Source organism: Tenrec ecaudatus, chromosome 7 (assembly GCF_050624435.1).
Source record: "Tenrec ecaudatus isolate mTenEca1 chromosome 7, mTenEca1.hap1, whole genome shotgun sequence".
Lineage (NCBI taxonomy): Eukaryota > Metazoa > Chordata > Mammalia > Afrosoricida > Tenrecidae > Tenrec > Tenrec ecaudatus.
The window spans coordinates 126,899,796-126,920,436 of NC_134536.1; the positions used below are offsets into that span (position 1 = coordinate 126,899,796).

Consider the following 20,641-nt stretch of genomic DNA (forward strand, 5'->3'; position numbering starts at 1 on the left):
CCTGGTTAATGTATCTTGTGAGTGATTTCTAGATCGCAATTGAGTAAAACACAAGCTAAAGTTTCTTTTTCCGGATACTCTGAGGGCGATCGCCTGTTGTTGGTGCCCAACAGAAAGGAATGTAAGGTTGCTTCTCATTTCAAGACTAGAGTCTAGAGCTTCTCTTTCTACCCTTCATTTAAATAATGACCTTATACTCTAGCACAGTGGTTCTCAACCTTCCTCAGGCCGCGACCCTTTCATACAGTGCCGCATGTGGTGGTGACCCCCCCCCACCATAAAAATATTTTCGTTGCTACTTCATCACTGTCATTTTGCTACTATTATGAGTCGGGCGACCCCTGTGAAAGGGCCATTCAACCCCCCTCAAAGGGGCCGTGACCCCCAGGCTGAGAACCCCTGCTATAGAAGCGTCACTTTTACCAACTCATTTGATTTTTACTGAAAGCCAGTGAAACAATTACTCTTACTTTGCAGATGACAAAACTGAGCCTCAGGCAACTTAGCACTAGAATTTGGGTCAAAAACCTAGGAGGTCTGGTGGCACAATGATTCCGCACTCAGCTACTAACTGAAAGGTTGGGGTTCAAACCCACCAGCAGGACTGTAAGAACGAGCTGCTCCTGTGACGGTAACAGCGTTGGAACCCGTGGAGTCTGTCTACCTGGTATGACAAGGCTGGATGAGAGGGAATCCGTCTTAAGGCATAGAAGAAGAATAATCAGAAGCCGCAAGTCCCCCCACCCCCAGACTCAGGCCTGGATTGCCCCTCGGGAGCAGATCCTGTGTGAGCACTCAGGTGCTCTCACAAGTCCTCCGGGGCTTGTCCGCATGGCCTCTTTGCATACACTCCCTCTCTGTCTCTCTGCCCTTTCAAACCCATCTTTTACAGATAAGGCCGCTGTGGAGCAGAAAGCTCCCCACCCTCCCCCAACACCTAGAAAATCAGGAACCCAGTTGAAAGGGTCTTTCCTGACAGACCCCAGTCAAGAAATATATAGCAACTTTTACATTTTTCACTCTAGAATTGATGGCTCTCAAGTTATTTTAGAAATATGTCACAAAGCTCTTCTCTCTCTCTCTCTTACACACACACAGACACACAATTTATAGTAATAAATGCTTAAGATTTGTTTTAAAAAATGAAAAACTCCGTGCGGTTGCTCCAGCGAGCCCCTGTGATTTCCGTCCGCCTGTACCTTGACGTGCAGGCCCAGGTGAAATATTGTGGGCATAAAAATTGCATTTGGTAGACCTATTCAGAAGGGGTCACATTGAAGTCATCTCTGATTTGTTAAGGGAGCACTTTTTATTTTTGTAGATGTAGCTTATGGCAGCCGTGATGTACGCCCCGAGGGGGAAGACGGTCTATTTTATAAAGTTTTATTTTCATATTTTATACACTGGAGTCCTGCTGTGTGTTTTTGATTTAGTAGCAGTGTCTGTGTCTTTCTGTCGCAGAGCACTGCGGCCTGCGGTGTTGAGACTCCCAGCGATGCCATCCAGCCCTGCCACATCAGAGAGGCCATTCGACGCTACGGCCACAAGGTTGGCCCCCTCTCTCCATTCACAGTACGTAATAACAGAGTTATAAAGAGTTATATTTATAATCTGAAGGAATTTTGATTTTCAAGTGGTTAAATGAAGAAGCAATGGAATTGTTGAAAGCAATTTGTGGTGACTGTAATTTTGTTGTATAAAAGTGGCATAATTCTCTTGGGAAATAAAAGTTAGTCATTTTTGTCTCTTTTTGGAAAGACAAAATTTTTTTCAACAAAATATTATTTTCTTTCAATTACAAATTATGCTTCTTGTGTTTGTGTATATATATATTACAGTGTTCAAGTTTATAAAATTTTTCAAAATCAAATTATATGTATCCAAATATTGCTAGAAGCACTTTATATTCTAAAATTGGTTGGATTGGAAATACCACTTCTATCAGATGTCCTGGTCTTAAACATACTTTGAGTTGGAAGAAGAAGAAATGATTTCATTACTGGCTTTGAATTAGGCTGAAATATAGGCAATCTTTCATATCTTTGAATAACTTGAAAGCTTATAATCAGGATTTTTTTATTATTGGGAACCAAAGCCTTGATATTTCAACACGAAAGAAAGAGTATGTGTGTGCTTAAATTAAATATTCGGTGGTAGCCAGCCCCCTGCCCCCTACCTCACCTACCACTTGTTAATAAGAGCTTCTTCAAGTCCTCCACTCTTTGTAAGGAATCGGTGTGATTTTCAGTAAATGAGTCTTGATGTATATAACTATGGTAGGGTTTGCTTTTTTTAATGTTCACTTCTGTATGATATTAAAATGACTACATATCTAGTACATAGTATGCATCAATTAATAAGTACGACATACATACGTTTTCCGTAGGAGTGGACTTGACTGTTAACTGCTCAGAGAAGGTAGATTTCTTGTAAGTGCCTCTATCTCCTTTTTCCCTGCTTGTCTCGTGGTTAGAGGAAGCCTCTGCTCTTCGGTTTGTTTGTTTTTCTGAATGTTGTGTGCTGTTGAGATGGCGCCAACTCACAGTGGCGTGTGAGAGGACAGTGTGGACCTGCCCCAGAGGGTTTCTGACACCATGGCCATTACAGGGGCACATGAGCAGATCTTCCCTGCATCGCAGTGATGGGCGCATTCTGCTGAGTAGCCTCATCTTTCAACCCTTGTGCCACCAGGGCACCCTTTGTTCTCAGTCAACAAAAACCCACCGCCCTCAAATTGATCCTGACTCATAGCAACCCCCTCTATGGTTTTCAAGACTGCATCTTTACAGGAACAGACAGCCTCGTCTTGCTCTCGCTGAGTGGCTGGTGGATTTGAACTGCCAGCCTTCCAGCTAGCAGGTCAACACCTTAACCCACAGCACTACCAGGGCTCCTTTTTACCTTATTGGGTGTAATTAATGGTAAGGATCCTCAGTTTGACAAAAAGAGCCTGCTTTTATATGTATCACCATGACGCTTTCCTTTAACACACTATTGTTTTCACCTTTAATATTTCTAAATGTTTTATGTCATAAGAATATGAATCTAATGCTTTTCATTAAAACTATATATCTCTCTACTTGAGTGCGCTTAGGTCTTAAAATTGAAAAGATCGAAATCAGATATCCCTGGTGGTGGTGGTGTTTTGCTTTTAGATTTAAACATGATAGGCTGTCATAAGCAGATGTAAGCCCAAAGGAAGATGAGATTTTTCAAAAGAGGAGATGGACAGGAGAAAACAAAACGAATGCAAAACCAGCTGAAATGGGACAAACTGACTTTTAAGGAAGGATTAAAAATATTAAATCTCTAGGTTAGAGCCGAATGCTGACTAATGGATTGAAGCCAGCAATGGAGGGAAGGAAACAGAGGCAGGGTTGATAGTCTTCCTAAGTAATTGAAGGGGGAGCAGGGAAACAGGATTCCCCCTAAGTGGCCTAAGAGGTAGCGAAAAGCAATGGATACAATTAGGTAAAGGAAAGTGTATCCATAGAAAGGAAGCTTCCAGATCAGGGAATCAGTGACACCCCTAAAGCAGAGGAGCAGTTTCATTCTTGCAAGTGTTTTGTTTGTGGGTTTTGTGTAATGTGCTTAGATCACTTGAGGACCATCAGTGGTCTGTCTTTCTAGCCATTGATCTCCTTGTCTACCTTACTGCCCACCCTCCTAAGCTGACACTGCGGTATTTGCCTGGTTTCTTTTGTAAAGAGGGTAATTGTTAAAAAGGATGGTGACTGGGGTTCCGATCCATAGGCGCCTGGGTTTATGTCATGTGCTGGGGCCACAGACAAACCCTCTCGGCCATACGTTCGTCTTAGTCTCCCTAGGGGCTTTTAAAAAAATGTCCAATCAAGACCAGGAGCTTCCAAGTGGATTTTCTGGGCCAGCTGATCTCCAGACAGAGGTTAGCTCAGAAAGTGGTGACAGCTGTTTTTGGGGGGGATTCCAAAGGGGTCCCCTGGATTAATTTCTCGAAGGACATGGGACTATCAAGGGGACTTACTCAGAAGACCTTTTAAGAAAATTGAAAGTTGCATTGGTGAGCAAAGGGCCAGGGAAGTTGCACCAAAGCACTTTCCCCACCACCACAGCAGTGAACCGCTCCTCCTCCAAGGGCAGCACGGCCGTCCCGGGAGAATTGTGTGGGGAATCTTTACCCCATCCACGCACAGCCCTAATCTTGCCCCTTCATACTTCTCTGTGTCCCCAAAACTCAAATATTCCATAGCGTACTTTTGACTCACCCTTATATAATCTAATACTCTATAGCATTTCATAATACATTTGAAATAGATGTAGCTTAAGTTAGTTTTTAATCTAATACACAGGTAGCCAATTTTCTGAAAACTTCTTTTAACCCTCTGTGATAGTCCTTTGTCCTTAAGGGGAAAAAATATATATTGAAAAGGCAATCTTCATATATATATATAAATATATCTTCATATACATATATAAATCCCAAAAGACAGTTCCCATTAACCTGCTGAGTCGGCTTCTTGGCCTTGACTTACACAGGCCCACAGAGCCCCTTGGAAGCTTCTGTTTCTGATTGGGCCATTTTTTTCCCCTAACAATTTTATTGGCATATAATTCACATATGATACAGTCCCATCAAGAAAAGTTATACAGTCATCACCGCCATCGGTTTTTAGAACACTGTCGTCATTCTTGTACTGGTTAATTAGCTCCCCATTTCCCCCCAACCTCTCCTGCCATACTCCCCAAACAAACAAAAACAACCTCAGGGCCGTATCACGTCACTGCTGATTCAGAGTGAGCTCCTGTGGGTTTCGCAGACTAGAACTGTTTCCGAGAGGAGGAAGCGCTGTACCCCCAGGGCTCCTCGCCATGCCTACAAGGAACCGGTGATCCAGTTCCTGCCTCCATAGCTTTACCTGCCTTGGATTTTATATACAGAAAATTAAACAACCCCAAAAACCCCAAAAAGCTAACAGCAGAATAAAATAGATTAAAAACTCAATTGAAAAGAAAGCACAAAATATTAGAACAAATGTGAATGGATTGTAAGGGAGATCAAATGATACAGGGTGCAAAGTTTAACCCAGCTATATTGGGAACAATCTACTTTCCAATGTATTCTGTGGGTTGGCAAGGCTGTTCCCATCCCTGGTCCATGGTCAGAGGGCATTCACCAGGGGCTTAATCCCCCTCTGACCCCCTTCACTATTTTTTTTACTGAAATAGCTTTAATATAGGTCAAAAGGGAGATCAAATGATAAGATATTGCATTTTGACTTATTTATATCTGCCATAATTGATGTCACGGTGATCAGAGGGGCATCACTGGAGGCTTAATAGATTTTGGGCTTCGGCTGTCATCCATAACCTTCCACAAACTAGGTGTTCACAGTTAAAGCTCTGATAAAGTTCCCTCCTTTAGAGTTGGCTTATATTAATTACAATCCTTGGCTCACATAGGCTGGTGTGCTTCTTCCATGCGGAATTAGTTAAAGTCTCACTTAGATGGCTGCTTGTTTGAAAGCAAGCCCTTAAGACCCCAGACAGTATTCTTTCTGATAGTGGGGCAACATCTAGTTTCTTCGCCACACTTTTGTTCTGTCTTCAGTGATCAATTCATGAGGGCCAGCATCAAGCAGGGCTATGTCATAAGAACTAATGTTCTTAGATTGGGGCTAGACTTAACATACAAACTCAAAATCTACTCACACATCTATGGTTTATGTATGTCTGGTTCACCTTAGAGACATCATTGTCATTTCATATTAAAGAACATTGTCAATCATCCCCTGGGGCATCACATCCACTGTCATAAGGTCAATGCTGGCTTACCAGTGACTCTGTAGAGGAGGGTAGAACTGCCCCAGTGATTTTCTGAGCCTGAAAAGTGCTACAAGAGTAGAAAGTCTCATCCTTCCCCTGGAGAACTGGCTGGTGGATTTGAACTACTGACCTTGCAGTTAGCAGCTCATGCATAACCACTGCTCATTGATAGTGTCATTAGTTTAGCCAGTGGTATAGAATTTAAGACACGCTTGAGAAAAGGAAATTACACAAGTATAGGCCAGCTACGAACCACGATACTTGAATTGTTGACATGCACAGAATAAACAGTGTCTGGACACTATTTAAGCAGCGGGGCATGGTGCTAGGGCAATCTTCCAATAAGAACCATTCACAATAGCAGAACCTCGCTTACCAGCTAATACATGTCCTCATCAAGCAAGGAGGGCACTAAAATAGTAAGCATAGGGTCGTTCCAGGCCCCCGTTCATTGGGCCCCCTCCAGTAAGAGATTTGAACCGAAGTTCAAGGTCTACCAGTTCTGTGTCCTTGGGTTAGCAGTCACCTGCTTCTTCTCACTCTAGAGAGTTCCAACCTTATGGCCAATGGCTACAGCTGAGTTTGAGGTAAATCCCAGTTCCCTTCGTGGGGTTCCACCCTGAGTCTTTCTAGTGGGGCCTATTAAGGATGTCGTGTACCTGGCAAGAACAAGTGGATTTTTTTAAGGCACCCAAGACTAAGACAAGGGTATTAGCCGAGAGAACTTGTTCGCGGCCCTCCACTCTGTGTTTCCTCCAACTTTGCAAGCCCCTTATTTAAAAAGGTAAAGAATAAAGGATTGTGTCCCAGATGTAACTACTGCAGGTGTGTCCCTGTCTTTTTTTCTGTGAATACGTATTAATAATTCGGGCAAGATTGAGGCTAGTCTAAGAAGCATTAGGCTTATAATTGTACGGTGTATATCTCGTATGGCATAAGATGCTCCTTTCAAATATGGTTCTCACTAACTAGCTCCGTGCCGTTGTTAGCTGCTGTCTCAAGGTGGCCCTGCACATACAGAGTAGGACAGTCAATGGGGTTTCAACACTGTGACTTGGAAGCCCAGTGCCGGTCTGTCTCCCCAGGCACATCTAGATGATTTTGAACTGCCAGCCTTTCGGCTAGAAGTTGAGCACTTAACTGTTGCATCACCAAGAGACTCCTCTATCTGTGTAATATACCGTATGCATCTCACGCACCTGAATTTTTAAGCCATTCTCTTTAGCGTGACCATTTACACTATATGTAGTAGTAATGGACATGCCTGCGTATAAATCTTCACCCATCGGTCTGGTTGTTTCCTTAGACTGGACCACTAGGAGCAAAACTGCTTCATCAAAAGGTTGGTTTCATCACAATCTGGCCAAAAGAATCCCCAGAAAGCTTGAGGCAATTTATGATCTTATGAGCAGTGCACGAGACTAAGAAATCTAATCGAGATGATCACTCTTACTTTTGTCAGTGTTTTATGCAAAAAATAGCAATAAGAGAAGCTTCTAAGTACTAAGCACAGGAGCATTGGACCCTGTTCTCACTGAATCCCTTAAACGTTAAGTAGAAACTATTACTCCAATTGATAGATTAAGAGACTAGCAGTTGAGCTCACCTTCCCGAGTTCACATACTCTAGTCAAAAGTATTATGCTTTGGCTTTAATTTGTATTTGACAGCTGATGGATAGTAATTTTAAAAAATAGTTACTGGCAATTTATATTTTTTCCCTTTGAATTCTCGCCATGTCTTTTTGCCAGTGTTTCAGTAGGACATTAGTAAATCTGCTTGTAATAATTTCTAAAACCAATCATAAATGATGGCTGCTGAAACTTTTTGTTGCATGTATTTTTCCCGGTTCTTTCTTTTACTCTGTAGTAGTTTTTTCTTCTGATTAGCTTTTTTTCTATAGGTAGGATTTTATCTAGTTAGATTTACCAGTATTTTCTTTCCTAATATTACTTTTTTGTGATTAAAAAACCATTTTGCACCTTGATAGGACTTAAACACACACCTAAATATTTTTAATTCTTTTAGATTTTATTTTAGTTATTGTATTTAACTCTGGTTCTAGGACATGATACTCTAAGGATAGCGTGAGTGCTGGTATAATATGAGAACCATGTACCAAAATTTCACACACATTTTGTCCCATTTCTACTAATCAGGACTGTTCTTGTAGCACCTATTCTTGTATACTAAGGGGCCCTGCTGGTGTAGTGTTTGTGTTGGACTGTGATCCGCATGGTTGGCAGTTCAAAACCACCAACAGCTCCTCTAGAGCAAGACTCGGCATTGCCCTCCCGTAAAGCAGTTACAATCTAATACCCCCGAGAGGTCTCTACACTCAGCATCAGCTCAATGGCAGTGGATTTCCTATTTACTATATACGATAAATAGCATTTGCTTATTGACTATATACTATTATATACTATATTATTTACTATAAACTATATAATAATCGCTATACACTAGGGATTATTGTTATTAATAACTTATCTTGGGTCTTTCTGTTTTCTGGGTTCTTTTCAAAATTTTTGGTAACAGCATGTCATTACCCGAATATGTGAAGGGAAAATACTTAAGAAAGGTACTACGGCCAGATACATAGACGAGTGCACATGACCGTGAGAGCTTTACATGAATTCTCCTGCCAGAACGCTGACTAGTATCTAACTGCTAGGAGCGCTCTCGTTTCAGTCTGACGTTCACTGAAAGGTCAGCGCTGCTTGTGATGCTTCCTTCTTTGGTTCCTTTCTTTTTTAATCTTAGGATTTATTTGTACAGGCTTAGAAGTTAAAATCCTTTCAAAGTTTTTATGAATCAAATAATCTTTCTATAGTGAGGGCATTTTGTTGATTCTCTCGGAGAAATTACCCCCAGGGCAGCCAAGCGTGCCGATCGCCTGTCACCTGGCAGACAGCCAACCGTGCTGTGTGTTTGATCCAGACCCTCCAGATGCACCCACCGTGGGCAGGGCCCCTGGGCACCTCCTGCGAAGCTCGGTCCCCGTGCTCAATGGGAGCGCTGCAAAGAACCGACGTGAAAGCCAGAGAAAGGAAACTGTCCCCTCGGCGAGGCGACATAATCCTGAGTGTGATGCCTAAGTCTATGTTAATTCCTCCAGAAAGGTGTTCACAGCAGAAAAATATGTTAACCCCCTGAGCTTGCATATTATCAGGTGATGTTCCATTGAAGTAGCAAAGTGGAACCATAAAATTGCACCCTTAATTATAGTCATTAACCTAAATAATATCTTACATGATTCTCTAGATGAAAATTTCTGCAGTATCCAATCAGTTGGCTTGAATTCTGAGGCAGAATCATAGCAGTTTAGAGCTGGCTAGCACTTTAGAGAGCCAGGTCAGTCTCTGAGAAGCCAAGTCTCAGTGAATGGCAGGGCCGGCCCTGGAATGCAGCCGAACCCTTAGAACAGCGGTTCTCAACGTGTGGGTCGCGACCCCTTAGGGGGTTGAACAACCCTTTCACAAAGGTTGCCTAAGACCATCAGAGAACACATAAATATTTCACAATATATAATTACATACTGTTTGGTGATTAATCACTATGCTTTAATTGTGTTTAATCATGTTCAATTTGTAGCAATGAAAATACATCCTGCACATCAGATGTTTACATGACGATTCATACAGTAGCAAAATGACAGTGATGAAGGGGCGGCGACAGTGTTATGGTTGGGAGCCACCACCACATGAGCAGCGAGCTGTGTGCGAGGGGCCGGCATCAGGAAGGCTGAAAAGCACTGTTCTAGAGTGACGCTGTTGCCTTAGCACCGCATGGGATGTGCCAGGCTGCTGGGGAGGCCCTCGTGCTCTTCACTAATTAATCTGTCTGTAATAGACAAACAAGGACTAAAATGAGGACATTTCCTGTAAGCGGTGCTCACATTAAATGGCTTCCCTTTAAAAAACCAAACTGCCGTGGCAGATTGCTTTGATCAGTGTGCTCTAGAATTTCATATCCATGAATAAATCTTAGGGCACGCACCCATCACATCCCTGTGTGTGCTTTATGTGCTCCACGTGGGAAATCAAAGGTCAAAAATGAGTATAATAATTTTTAATGTGCATACTGAGTGTCAACTTGATAAGAATTCTTAAATATTTGTATTTTTATTGGAACGTTCCCCCTAAGAGTTTGAAAGCATTCAATCTGTCAATGACTAGAGCCAGGTAATTTTGTTGTTGTTTTCCCCCCAATGATCATGAGATTTCAGTTCTGGGGGAAGAGGATGCATATGTGGATTACTTATTGTGGGAAAGTGTTTTCTGAGTTCACTAAAAGTTATTCGTGTATTTGTTTTTAAATTTAAAACAGGGCGGAAAGAAAACATTCAGCTACCAAATTTACTAGGTGATGCCATGATATTATTGCTCCTCTAGGTCAAAAACTGCTGAGTATCAGCAAATTTCTATTGCTCAAATAATATACTATTAAGTTTAATAAGAGGACATATTAGAAATGGAGAAATAAAGAATTTGAAAAAGTTGAAGAAAGAAAATCATGAATCTGAGGCGAGTGTTGTTTGATCAAGTAGTAACTTCTACAGTAATTTAACAAGGAGCCCAGCTGGCTTAGTGGGTTACTCGTTGGGACGGCAAATGCAAGGCCAGTAGTTCTAAACCACCAGCTGCTCCTTGGGGAAAAGATGAGACTTTCTACTTCGGTGAAGAGTTACCATCTTAGGAATCCACAGGGCAGTACCACTCTGTCCTGTTGAAGGATAGGGTTGCTATGAGTCAGAATCGACTCGATGGCAGGGAGTTTGGTTAGGTTTTAGGAAGTTGTATCACAAGTCATAGCTGAGATCTGCTCACACTTCTTCACTAGTGTGAGAATGAGTCAATGTTTGGAGTTATTCTCCAGTGTAACTCTTCATGATTTTCTGGGGTGGGGTGGGGGCTTTATTGTCCATTGAAAAATAGAGCCGACCATCCATTTGAATTCAACAATCCATATGCCTCTTCCTTCCTCTCAATCAGTGTAATGCCTTGAGACACTGCTCATCTCACCATGTCATCTCGTATTTCACCCTCTCCACTCCTCCTCCACCTCGCTTCCTCCAACCCTCTGAGTCTCAGCCCGGGTTCTCAGATGGTGGCTTGCTCTCAGATATGCGTACTTCACTCATGTTCTCATCCCATTCTTGTTTGGCTGAAAATTCAGCAACAGGAGTCAGTTACTTAGTAACAAACCAGAGGGTGACCAAGAGCCAGAACCTCAGGGGCCCTACCAATCTCTGTTTGACCAGCAGCCTGCTCTCATTCCTGGTGTTGACTTTTGTTCGAGTGTTCCCCTGCTCGCTCCAGGACCTTTTAATGTGGTCTCTTTCAGAACAGTGGGCAGTGACAGTGGGGCACCCTCTGAGACAGTTCTTATCTCTTTCTTTTAAATCACACTATTTAATTGTAAAGTAGGTGGGGTGGGGTTGCATGTCAGGTAATCAACTTTGTATTCAACAGTTTAAACCATCGATCAACTCTTCTCCCAGTAGTTTGCCCCTCACCCACGCCTTGATTTCTCCTCTCCCTTCCGTGGACTGCTGTCATCCAGGTCACCCTGGTCAACACCCATCCACAGCCTTCAAGGGACGTGGACTTGGGAGGTGGAAGAGCCAATCCTGTCCCTCACAGCAATGTAAAACTTATTCAAAAGTCATGAATATATTTTTCCCAAATGAAAGCACCATAATCTGAAGAATACCCTTTACATTTTCCCATTTCACTTCAGGGTCATGTGCACGTCCCCAAAGACTGAGAGCCGCAGTGTGCCGAGCCCCATCCAGCTTCTTGCTTTCTCTGCCTTCCTCCCTTTACTGTGAAAGCCTGGATCCTGGGTGGTTTGGTTCCCTTCTAATGTCACTCTTCCTTCCCCCAGACCTGGGAGAGCCCCAGTCGTTGCACCTTAGTAGACTGCTTGCCAGTTTCTAAGGCCCAGTCACTGCTCAGCAAAGCAGATGTAGCACATGGTCTTTGTGGACTTGAAGCCAGGAATACCGGCATACCTCACTCAAGACTACCGCCCGAAGCCCCCAAGCCCAGTGATTCCTTCCCTCGAGGTATTTGGTTAAGTCTGAGAAGTCTCTATAACTCCACCCCCAGTATGTGCTACTCATTCATGGATCTGTTCACAGCAAACATAAGTATGACATGCTCTGTCAGGCCTCTATCTGTGTGTGGGAATGCTCATCCTGCCCCTGCACACCCTTCAGCATCCACTCATAAGCCACTGTTACCACTGCAGGAGTGTGTATATAACATCCATTTCTCTGCTGTCCTTGACTCAACCTCCCTCTGGTTGTAGATCGCCTTCCCCTGCACCCAGTTAACGTAAAACAAGAGACAACGCATGCTTTCTTTTCAACAGCGCCACAATTGTACCTCGACATTCAACCAGACACGAAGCTTGAGAAATCCTCCACGGAAGGTTAGAATTTTGAAGACAGTTTGGGGGGCGGGACCCTTCCTCTAATAGGAGACATGGTTAAAGTGAAAATGAAAGCTGATAACCAAGCTGCATCCTTCCAAGTCTTTTTAAATTTAAGGTAGCTGGAGAAGTTCACGAGTCTCTAGTTCACGTAAAACGCAGACTGGATCTTGGGGAAAGGATGGAGAATCTGGATGGAAAGCCGGTTAGAGAAGCGTTGTATACCAGTGAGTCTAAAAGGCCTGGATGTTGTGATGGAAATCACTATTCGGTGGTGGGAGGTACGGGGGGGGGGGGGGGGGAGCAGTCTTCTGAGAACACTGAGGGTGGAGTGGAAAAGGTCTTCTGAGTGACTCCCAAGGGGAAATTATCTTCTTTTTTCAAAAAACAAAACACAGTCACTGGGTTCTTTTCACGGGGAACTTTGTGGAAGCAATAAAAGGATTTGTTGAAGGCAACCGTCAAGCATTTCTCATTTTAAATCTTGTCTGTGCTCTGAACCTGGCCAGAAGCTTCTTTGAAGTGTGTGTGCATGTGCAAATTGTAAAGGTTGACTTTGCTGTTCAGGGGAGGCAGGCAGCCCATTACTCATGTTGATGTAGCAACGGTAGTGTTAACTTTTCCCGTAATGCTTCCACATAACCCAGGTGAATGTTAGGAAAGGGCGCGTTGCAGTAATTGAAGTAGATGGCGTTATTTACTGCCGTGGGAAACGTCGCCTTTGTCAGCATGTTTTCTGTAAGTGGCTCGCATGACCCAAACACCCAGGATGGGAGCCCCCCGTGAAACAAGAGGTGGTTATTGTGTGATTTTAAAGAGACAGTTGTATGTATTTTAGACATGCAAAATAATCAAAATTACCACGAAATCCCTTTAATTTACTGACATCATTGCAAAGTTCATCACAAAAGGGAATAAGTGAGCTGCTTAATTGGAAGATGTACACCTCCGTATATGAAAGTGGTTCCTTTGATCATGCCGACATGAATGTAAGGCTACAACATTCAAGGTAGAAAAAGAAGGCAGGAAAAGATCGTTGTGATTTCATTTCAACCAAATTCCCTACTCTGTGGTGTGTGTGATCGAATATTCCACCTATGCGCCCCACCGCTGCATGACCTCACGCTGCGAGGAGAGAAAATCCGTAGCCCATATGTCAGTCAGATGTTAATTCCTGCCCTGGCACCTGGGTCGGTTCCCCCACCTGAGTAGAGCACACTTGTAGCTTTGGGCAGGTGTCCAAAGCGTGGGGTAGGCACTCAGGTCTGGAAATGGTTTGGCTAATTGGTTGGCAGAGGTCATAAGGACAGAGCCCAGTGTCGGGCTCTGACTTTTACCAGGTGCATTCAAGGTGACCGTGGTGGCAATACCAGGGGGGTGGGGGTGGGGAAATCGTTGAATTAACTCTCGGGCTCCAGAAGTTCACAGCCTGGCCTATGAGCTCCCCGTCAATTCCAATTCAAACACCAGTGCAAATTTTACAGTTTCCAGTAGAGAAGTTAGAGGCTACCTTTCTGGCTCTGATTTCATTCCACATTCCTGATCTAACCCGAAACACCCATGCTTGTATTCAAGACTAATTAGGTACAAGTCTAATAAGTCAGCGGTAGTTGACAAGCCTACCTCACCCCAGCGTGCGCTCTTGTCAGAGCGTGCAAGGGAAGGGGGAAGGAAACGCAAAGGAAGAGGGCGGGAAAGAAGGGTGGAAAGAGGAAAGGCGAGGAGGAGGGAGGAGGAAGGAAGAGCCAGGATTCGAGAAATGACAGGACGGACTTACCTTCAGTTACTGGTGGCAAGCCAAACTATCACCCAGACAACTGGGTTACAAATGGTTAAAGTGAAAAATCAATAGGGGAGCCAATGAAGACCGTGCTGCTGCAAGTCAGCCCTCCACCCAGCACAGCTCGAGAAACAATTCGGAGGGCATGCCTTCCAGATGGAAGGAAAGCTCCCCGCCCGGACATGGGCAAAGGAGTCACAGCCATTGGGCAGCACCTGTGTTTGTGCAAGCAAACGACAAATGGCTGAGAAGTGAGGGTCCAAGGTTAGCATCCCTGTGTGGCCTGGGAACCTCAGTCATGCATCGATTCAATGCACATTTGCCAAACCTTTTACTAGAACCGTCTGTGTTGGGAGAGCGAGACGATGGTGCTATTAGGTGCCTGTGAGTCAGTGCGGACCCACCGTGGCCACTTGTAGAAGAGGGCGCAGCACTGCCCCGTCCCGTGCCAGCCTCCCTGCTGTTGATATGTTGCGCCGACTCTCCACTTGAGCGATCATGGTATCCTTTTCCAGGGCCTCGTCTTTCCTGGTAACGTCCGTCCAAAGTACGTGAGACAAAGTCTCCATCCCGGCTTCCAAGGAGCGTTGTGGCTATACTTCCTCCAGGACAGATCTGTGCGTGCTCTTGGCCGTGGATAGCGCTCTTCATGTTCTCCTTCAGCACCGTAATCCCAAGGCATCCGGTCTTCCTTCCTCCTGGCCACGTCCCACATGCCTGCGAGGCGATGGGAAATGCCATGGGGGGTGATAGACAGAGAGAGACTTGGTTTTCCACGGAAGCAAAGGAGGTGCACATGTTAGGAGTGCCAAGGTGGCTGGTGCTGCCATCACATAGTGAACAATGTGCTTCCGGAACAAAGGAACGTACCATCTGCCTAAAGGAGTCAAGAAGAGCTTGGGGAAGTAATTGCACTGAGTTCACGAGGCGTAAAAGTGGAAATTGAGCGGGCAGAAACTGTAGGTAGAAAGAACTTAAAAAAAAAAAAACAAAAACTAAAGGTGGGTGTGTGAAACAATATGGCTCTTCGGGCAAAGACAGGAACTGAGTCGGGTGCCTGGTGAGGGGACAAAGCATTTGAGGGGGTAGGGGCAGGCCATTTTGAGAAGGACACTGAACTCCCAGCCATTGTCCTGAGACTCGGTGACGGAGGACAGCAGTGAGCAAACTGTGTTCTGGAGAAAGTTCTCCTTATTTGACAGAAATTCTGCAGGTAAGAAAGGATCTACCTCTAAGCAATGCAAAGCTCAATGTGTTTTATCTGATACATGTGTTCATTCTTCATTTTTTTCAGGGGTCAGGGCAAATTTCTGTTGACTGATAGATCTAGAAGGGGGCATGTCTAGATTTTTTTTTTTTAAGCAGGAGGTTGATAAGAACCAATCCAAGTAAGCCAGGTGGCAGCGTGTAGGGAGAGAGCCCTGGAATGGGGAGAAAAGAGAGGGAGACGGCAGGCAGGTAGCTGCTGCAGCCTTCAAGGCAGGAGGTCCCCAGCACCTCTCCAGAGACCAAGGCGGTGAGAACGAGGCGGGGGCTCATCCCCAGGAAGTCCTCGGCCTATGGGACTGTTTGAAGACCCTGAATGCAAGGAGAACCAATGTGACCAGTTTATAACTCAGAGCAAGCACCAGGAAGTGTCCTCAAGGTCGAACTCCATACCCAGATGCTTCAGAGAACTTTCATAAAGTTTAAAGATACAGCAAATCCAAAAAGAGTGGGTGTGGGGAGTGGGGGAGATCAGGAAAATGCCTTCAGGAGAGGAGGGAGAACATCATTCAAAGATCACCTGAACTTAAAAAAAAAAAAACACACAAGAAAAGGACATGCGTGCTTTCTATTTGGACTTGTGGGAGAGTTTATGTACGTATGCCCAGAAAGTTCCACTCAGCGCGCTGTTGCTTTGATGAGCAAATTGACTTGGAAGCCATTAATGAATTTGGCCATGCATTCCTGAAAGATGACTATAATCAAATTCCTTTAAAAAAAGCCAGGACTTTCATCGGCATAAGCAGCCTGCAGAAGCTGTGTGCCAGAGTAAATTCCAAAGCCTCCTTTCCTAAGCTTTGATTGGTGGCTTTCATCTCGGTGTGAATTCTTTATGGGTACCTTCTCAAGCCCCCTCTTGCACACCCCTCACACTCTCCCCACCCCAAAATAGACCAGGGCACCAGAGGGTAGAGGACGCCAGGTGGCTAGCGTTCTCACCAGGCTTTAAGGGGAAACCAGCCTTCGTGGCTGCAGCCACGCTCCTGAGAAGTGCATGTGCGGTTCTCCATGGCCCGCATGGCCAGGCCACCTCAGCCACCCCTTCCCGCCCGCTGGAAGCTCAGTCTCCATTCCAGATTGTTCACCCTTCTCTGCAGAGAGCCCCTCCCCGAGATTTCTGAAAGAAAACATTTCTCTCTGTGAAAGGTTTTTGTGCCCCCGCATCTGGAAGTGTTTATTTCGGCGGCGTGGAAGCTGTCTGTGGGTTCCGTTAGCACCAGGCCCCCCTCTTGTGTACCCTGCCTTCACGTTTTTATAAATGATCGCATTGAATCGGTGCCAGCGTGCACATGGCTTGGCTGATTGCTGCCTATATCCTTTCCCTGCCAGTCACCTTTGATTTATGTTTCTCGGGCTAAGCTCTTGCCTTCCAAAACTGGTGCCACTGAACTGTCCTCTAAATCATCTCATTGGTTAAATTACCCCAGGAGGAGCTGGTATGTTTTGGGTTGCCTCCGGACAGGCGGATTTATATGTTTCTGCCCCCGGCCGCTTCGAGGCAGCCCCTTACCCAGAGGAGGATTGGACAAGTTATGTCGTCGATCTCTATTCCAAATGAATACCATCTGACACACCATGCCAAGTCAAGAGGACAGTGATACCCAAGTCCTCTTTGGTACCGAGTTGGTGACAAGTCTCCCTCGGGCAGAGAGCCCGGGCCTGGAAGAGAATGCATGTGACGTGGGGACCTTTTCTTTTCTCTTTTTGGGAAAGCCGACACAAAGTCTCTCCAAGTGTGGAAATTGTGTCAGGAGAGGCTTATGGAGTTTCGCTGGCTTGCCCGTCCTTGGCTGTTGTTTTGTTGTGTTTTTTCCTATGGAAAAGCAGGTGGCTTGGCAGTTCTCGGAAAGGTTGGCTGTTTGTGGTTGTGCTTTGAAAGGTTTCGTGTTTCTAAAGAGCGGTCCTAAAGAGGGAGTTCGTAAGTGTCTGACAAAATGATGCATCATTATGAACCAATTTTCCAGGGGTTCGCTGGTCACTGAACATGCTGTTTCACTCGGCGCTGCTGCCTGCCAGCTATCGCCTGGGGTGAGGGGTAATTTGCTAATGAGCAAGGGGCGTCCTCAGATGATAAAGCCTGGCGTTGCTGCAGTTCCAGTTACTGTGATCGTTCCCATAAGCAGACTCTTCAGAAACCTGCTCCTTGTTGGTGGGGGAGGGGGAAGGTTCTAGAGGATGCTAGAAGAGTGATTTTTAAATGTCTATGGTTGTACTGGAAACGACGTGGAAGCACTTAAAATACGTGGAAACCGCTCTTCTCGATCTCCTAGTTCACACACAAGGGCGGGCACAGAATAGCAAGTCTGGACCACTTGGCTGTGGCCCCGCCATGCCTGGAGGTTTTTCTGCCAAATCTCTCACGAGACTTCATTTTTTAACTCCTGGAAATGATGTGAAACTCCCTGAGTTCCATCCACCCAGGTGAGAGTACTGTCCAGTGTGTGTCAGTCAGCATCCCCTGCCCTAGTTAGGCCTTAGGTGTGGTCCTGACGTGATTGTCAGAGAAAATCAATGTCAGACATGAGCACTCCCTACCCATTAAAATGTCAGTTAATTTTAAATCATAGAAATATTTTACATCCGGCTCATTTATGTGTGTGGCAGGGCACAGCAGCAGCTCCTTGGGGGATTTCCAGGCTGTGGCTCTTTCAGAAGCTTTCCCAGGCACCTCAGAGTGGCTTTGAACCGTCAACCCTGAGCACTTGACTGTGCCACCCAGGAACATATATAGAAATAGAAGTATAGCTTCATCATAAAAGACTGCCTTACATGAGCCAGCTGTTTCACTGATTCTGTTTCACATGGATCACAGTTTAGCATTCGGTCTTAGAGTTTTAGAGTCAAGACGACTTGTCCTGAACCTGGATCATCATTTGTAAATATTAGCAGGTTTCCATAGCGTATTCTAACCCCAAGCTATAGAACATGTTCCCCAGAATGCTAGCTCTGAGAGGCAGAATGTTTTCTTTCCAAACTATGGTCGGCCTAACGGAATTCAAAAATATAGATGACAATACTAGTTTGCCCATAACGGGCTTCTGAGACTTGCGTAGGGAGGCCCAGCCTGACCTGTGAGACTGGGGCAGCGTCTCAGATGCACTAATTGGCTTTCTTTCCAGCCCTCAGAAGATTCTGTAATGTTTCCATGTAAGGGAAGACGAGACAGGGGAGGCTTTGTCTCTACTTTGGAGGCATCGTTCCCTGCGTGCAAAGTAAGAGGAAGACCCCCAACAAGATCCGTTGGCGCAGTGGCCACAGCGGTGAGCTGAAACATTGCAGGGGTGTGTGAGGATGTGTTAGTGCAAGCAGGGTTTTGACCCAAGCTCAAGGGCACCAAGCTGAGTTACACCAAACTCAAGGGCGCTAAAAGCACACAGAGGTGAGTAATGATAAGTTCTTAATAAACCAAACCAAGCTCACTGCCACTGAGTCAATGCCGACTCACAGTCAGCCCCCTGTGAGTTTCTGGGACCGTAACTGTTTAAGGGAGTAGAAGGTGCCCTGCCTGTCTCCCCACTGAGCTGCTGGTGGTTTTGAACTGCCAGTCTTGCCCATGGCAGCCCAACATGTAACCACGACACCCCTAGGGGTCCCGCTAGGTTCTCAATACTGTGTTCTTTATGTGGGAGAAAGTTTTAGAATGCTTTGAGATACCCCAGGAAAACTTCTCTCCTTCCTGCCCCACTCTGCCCTTCCGGGGCCAAACAGTCCTGTCCCCAGGGCCATTTTACTTCCACTACCGATGGTGTGAACCAACCACCTACGGAGATTGAGGCTTAGATGCAGAAAGGACAGGATAACAAAAATGACAAGTTACAGAAACTGCGGGTTCTGAAAAGGGACTGCCAAAAGCTTTTCCAGGAATGAGAGCTTAGAGTGGTTGCAAGGTTTAGATAGAGTGAATTGCGAGCTGATCTTCAGCAGGTTTCCATAGAAGCAGGGAAATGTTGTGACCCGGAAGTAGATCCTACTCCGACTTATCCTGATTGCTAATTTCTACCAATAGAGAGTCATGGACCCCTCCTAAATATATTTTGTACGTGCGTGAAATGTGGCTGCTTCAGACAGCTGGGTGAGAGAGTTCACAAGTCAACACAATTGGTTGGTGAGGACGCTTTAAGTTTTGAGCTGTTCTGATCTTTGGCCCACTTCTTTAGTCTGTTTCAGCAGAACCTGACCTCAAGACAAATGAGAATTTCTCCCATTTCCAGAACCACTAAGAGTATAATTGTGAAATCGCTATCCCCACGTTATTCCAACATTCAAAGATTATACACTTTCCTTCCAACTTAATTAAAATTTTTCTTCTCTATTTCTCCTACGTGGAGAGAAAGCGAGACTATGTAATATCACATAGACAAATGCACTGGGTCCTAATTTTAGTATTAGTATTTTTCATGTACTTGATTAGGAGAACTTAGCCACTTTTCCACTTTAATCTCAGTTCAGATTCTGAGCACCCACATTTCTTTCCCAGGTCAGGATCTAGAGACGGAACCATTTCCAAGCTGGGATAGACCTGGGCTCAGAGAGTTCCTGATGAGGCGGGGAGGGATGTGATAGGAGGAGTCCAGCTCCTTCCTCTTATTTCCTCAACTTTCACTGAACGCTTTTAGTTGTCCCTTTTGACTCCAGTCTTAAACTTCCACCCATTTCCTCCAAGATGCCTTAGATGTGCTGAGGGCTCAACCTCAGATAAATCAAGGGCTTGCATCGTAATTGTAATTGTCTGATTGGGGTTCGTTTGAAGCTCAACGTAAGAAATGGATGAGTGAATGACCACAAAGGGTTAAACAAATGTTCACATGTTCTGGAAAGAGATCAACTTTCCAAGGAACAAAGTCCAGTTCTCTTCCCTCTGGTCCGCTCTAGACCTCAAATCTGGTTTTTCTCTCAATAAGTGCACACTACATCCCCGTGATCAAACAGTTTACAGGTAACTGCAAAACAACACACAGAATTGATACCTTGGGAATCTAAGGCAAAATGCTGCCCACACGACCTCAGGAGAAGCAGATATAGGAAATTGTAAGTTCAGGGGGTAACCAGAGCGATTAAACAATCCTAGGCATGCTGGGAAAGTATGAAGCTCAGCACCTCGCGTCATGCTGGAGCCCTAATGGGCGCCAACAAACGCCTGTCTAATTGATCTTTGCACTCAGCACCTCAGACAGCAGCTCTGGGGACAAAGCCCCGCTTATTAGACCTTCAACAGGAACTGTGTTGTCAGCTGTAAGGCCTCAAGAATTACCTTCTAACATCACTGAGTAGACTAGTCAGTCATTTTGCAGAGTGGCATGTAGGAAATAATATATATAAAGCACCGAACACTGTGTTTGTTATTTTTAATCACCGC

At 45.0% G+C, this 20,641-nt stretch overlaps 1 protein-coding gene across 1 annotated transcript in view; it reads left to right on the forward strand.

Annotated features, from left to right (window-relative positions):
- SUPT3H (SPT3 homolog, SAGA and STAGA complex component) overlaps positions 1-20,641 on the forward strand; it is a 456,451-nt gene that overhangs the window by 360,693 nt on the left and 75,117 nt on the right. The window contains exon 11 of the mRNA XM_075555015.1: positions 1,462-1,572. Within this exon, the coding sequence (XP_075411130.1) occupies positions 1,462-1,572 (111 nt within the window). The remainder of the gene's footprint in view (positions 1-1,461; positions 1,573-20,641) is intronic.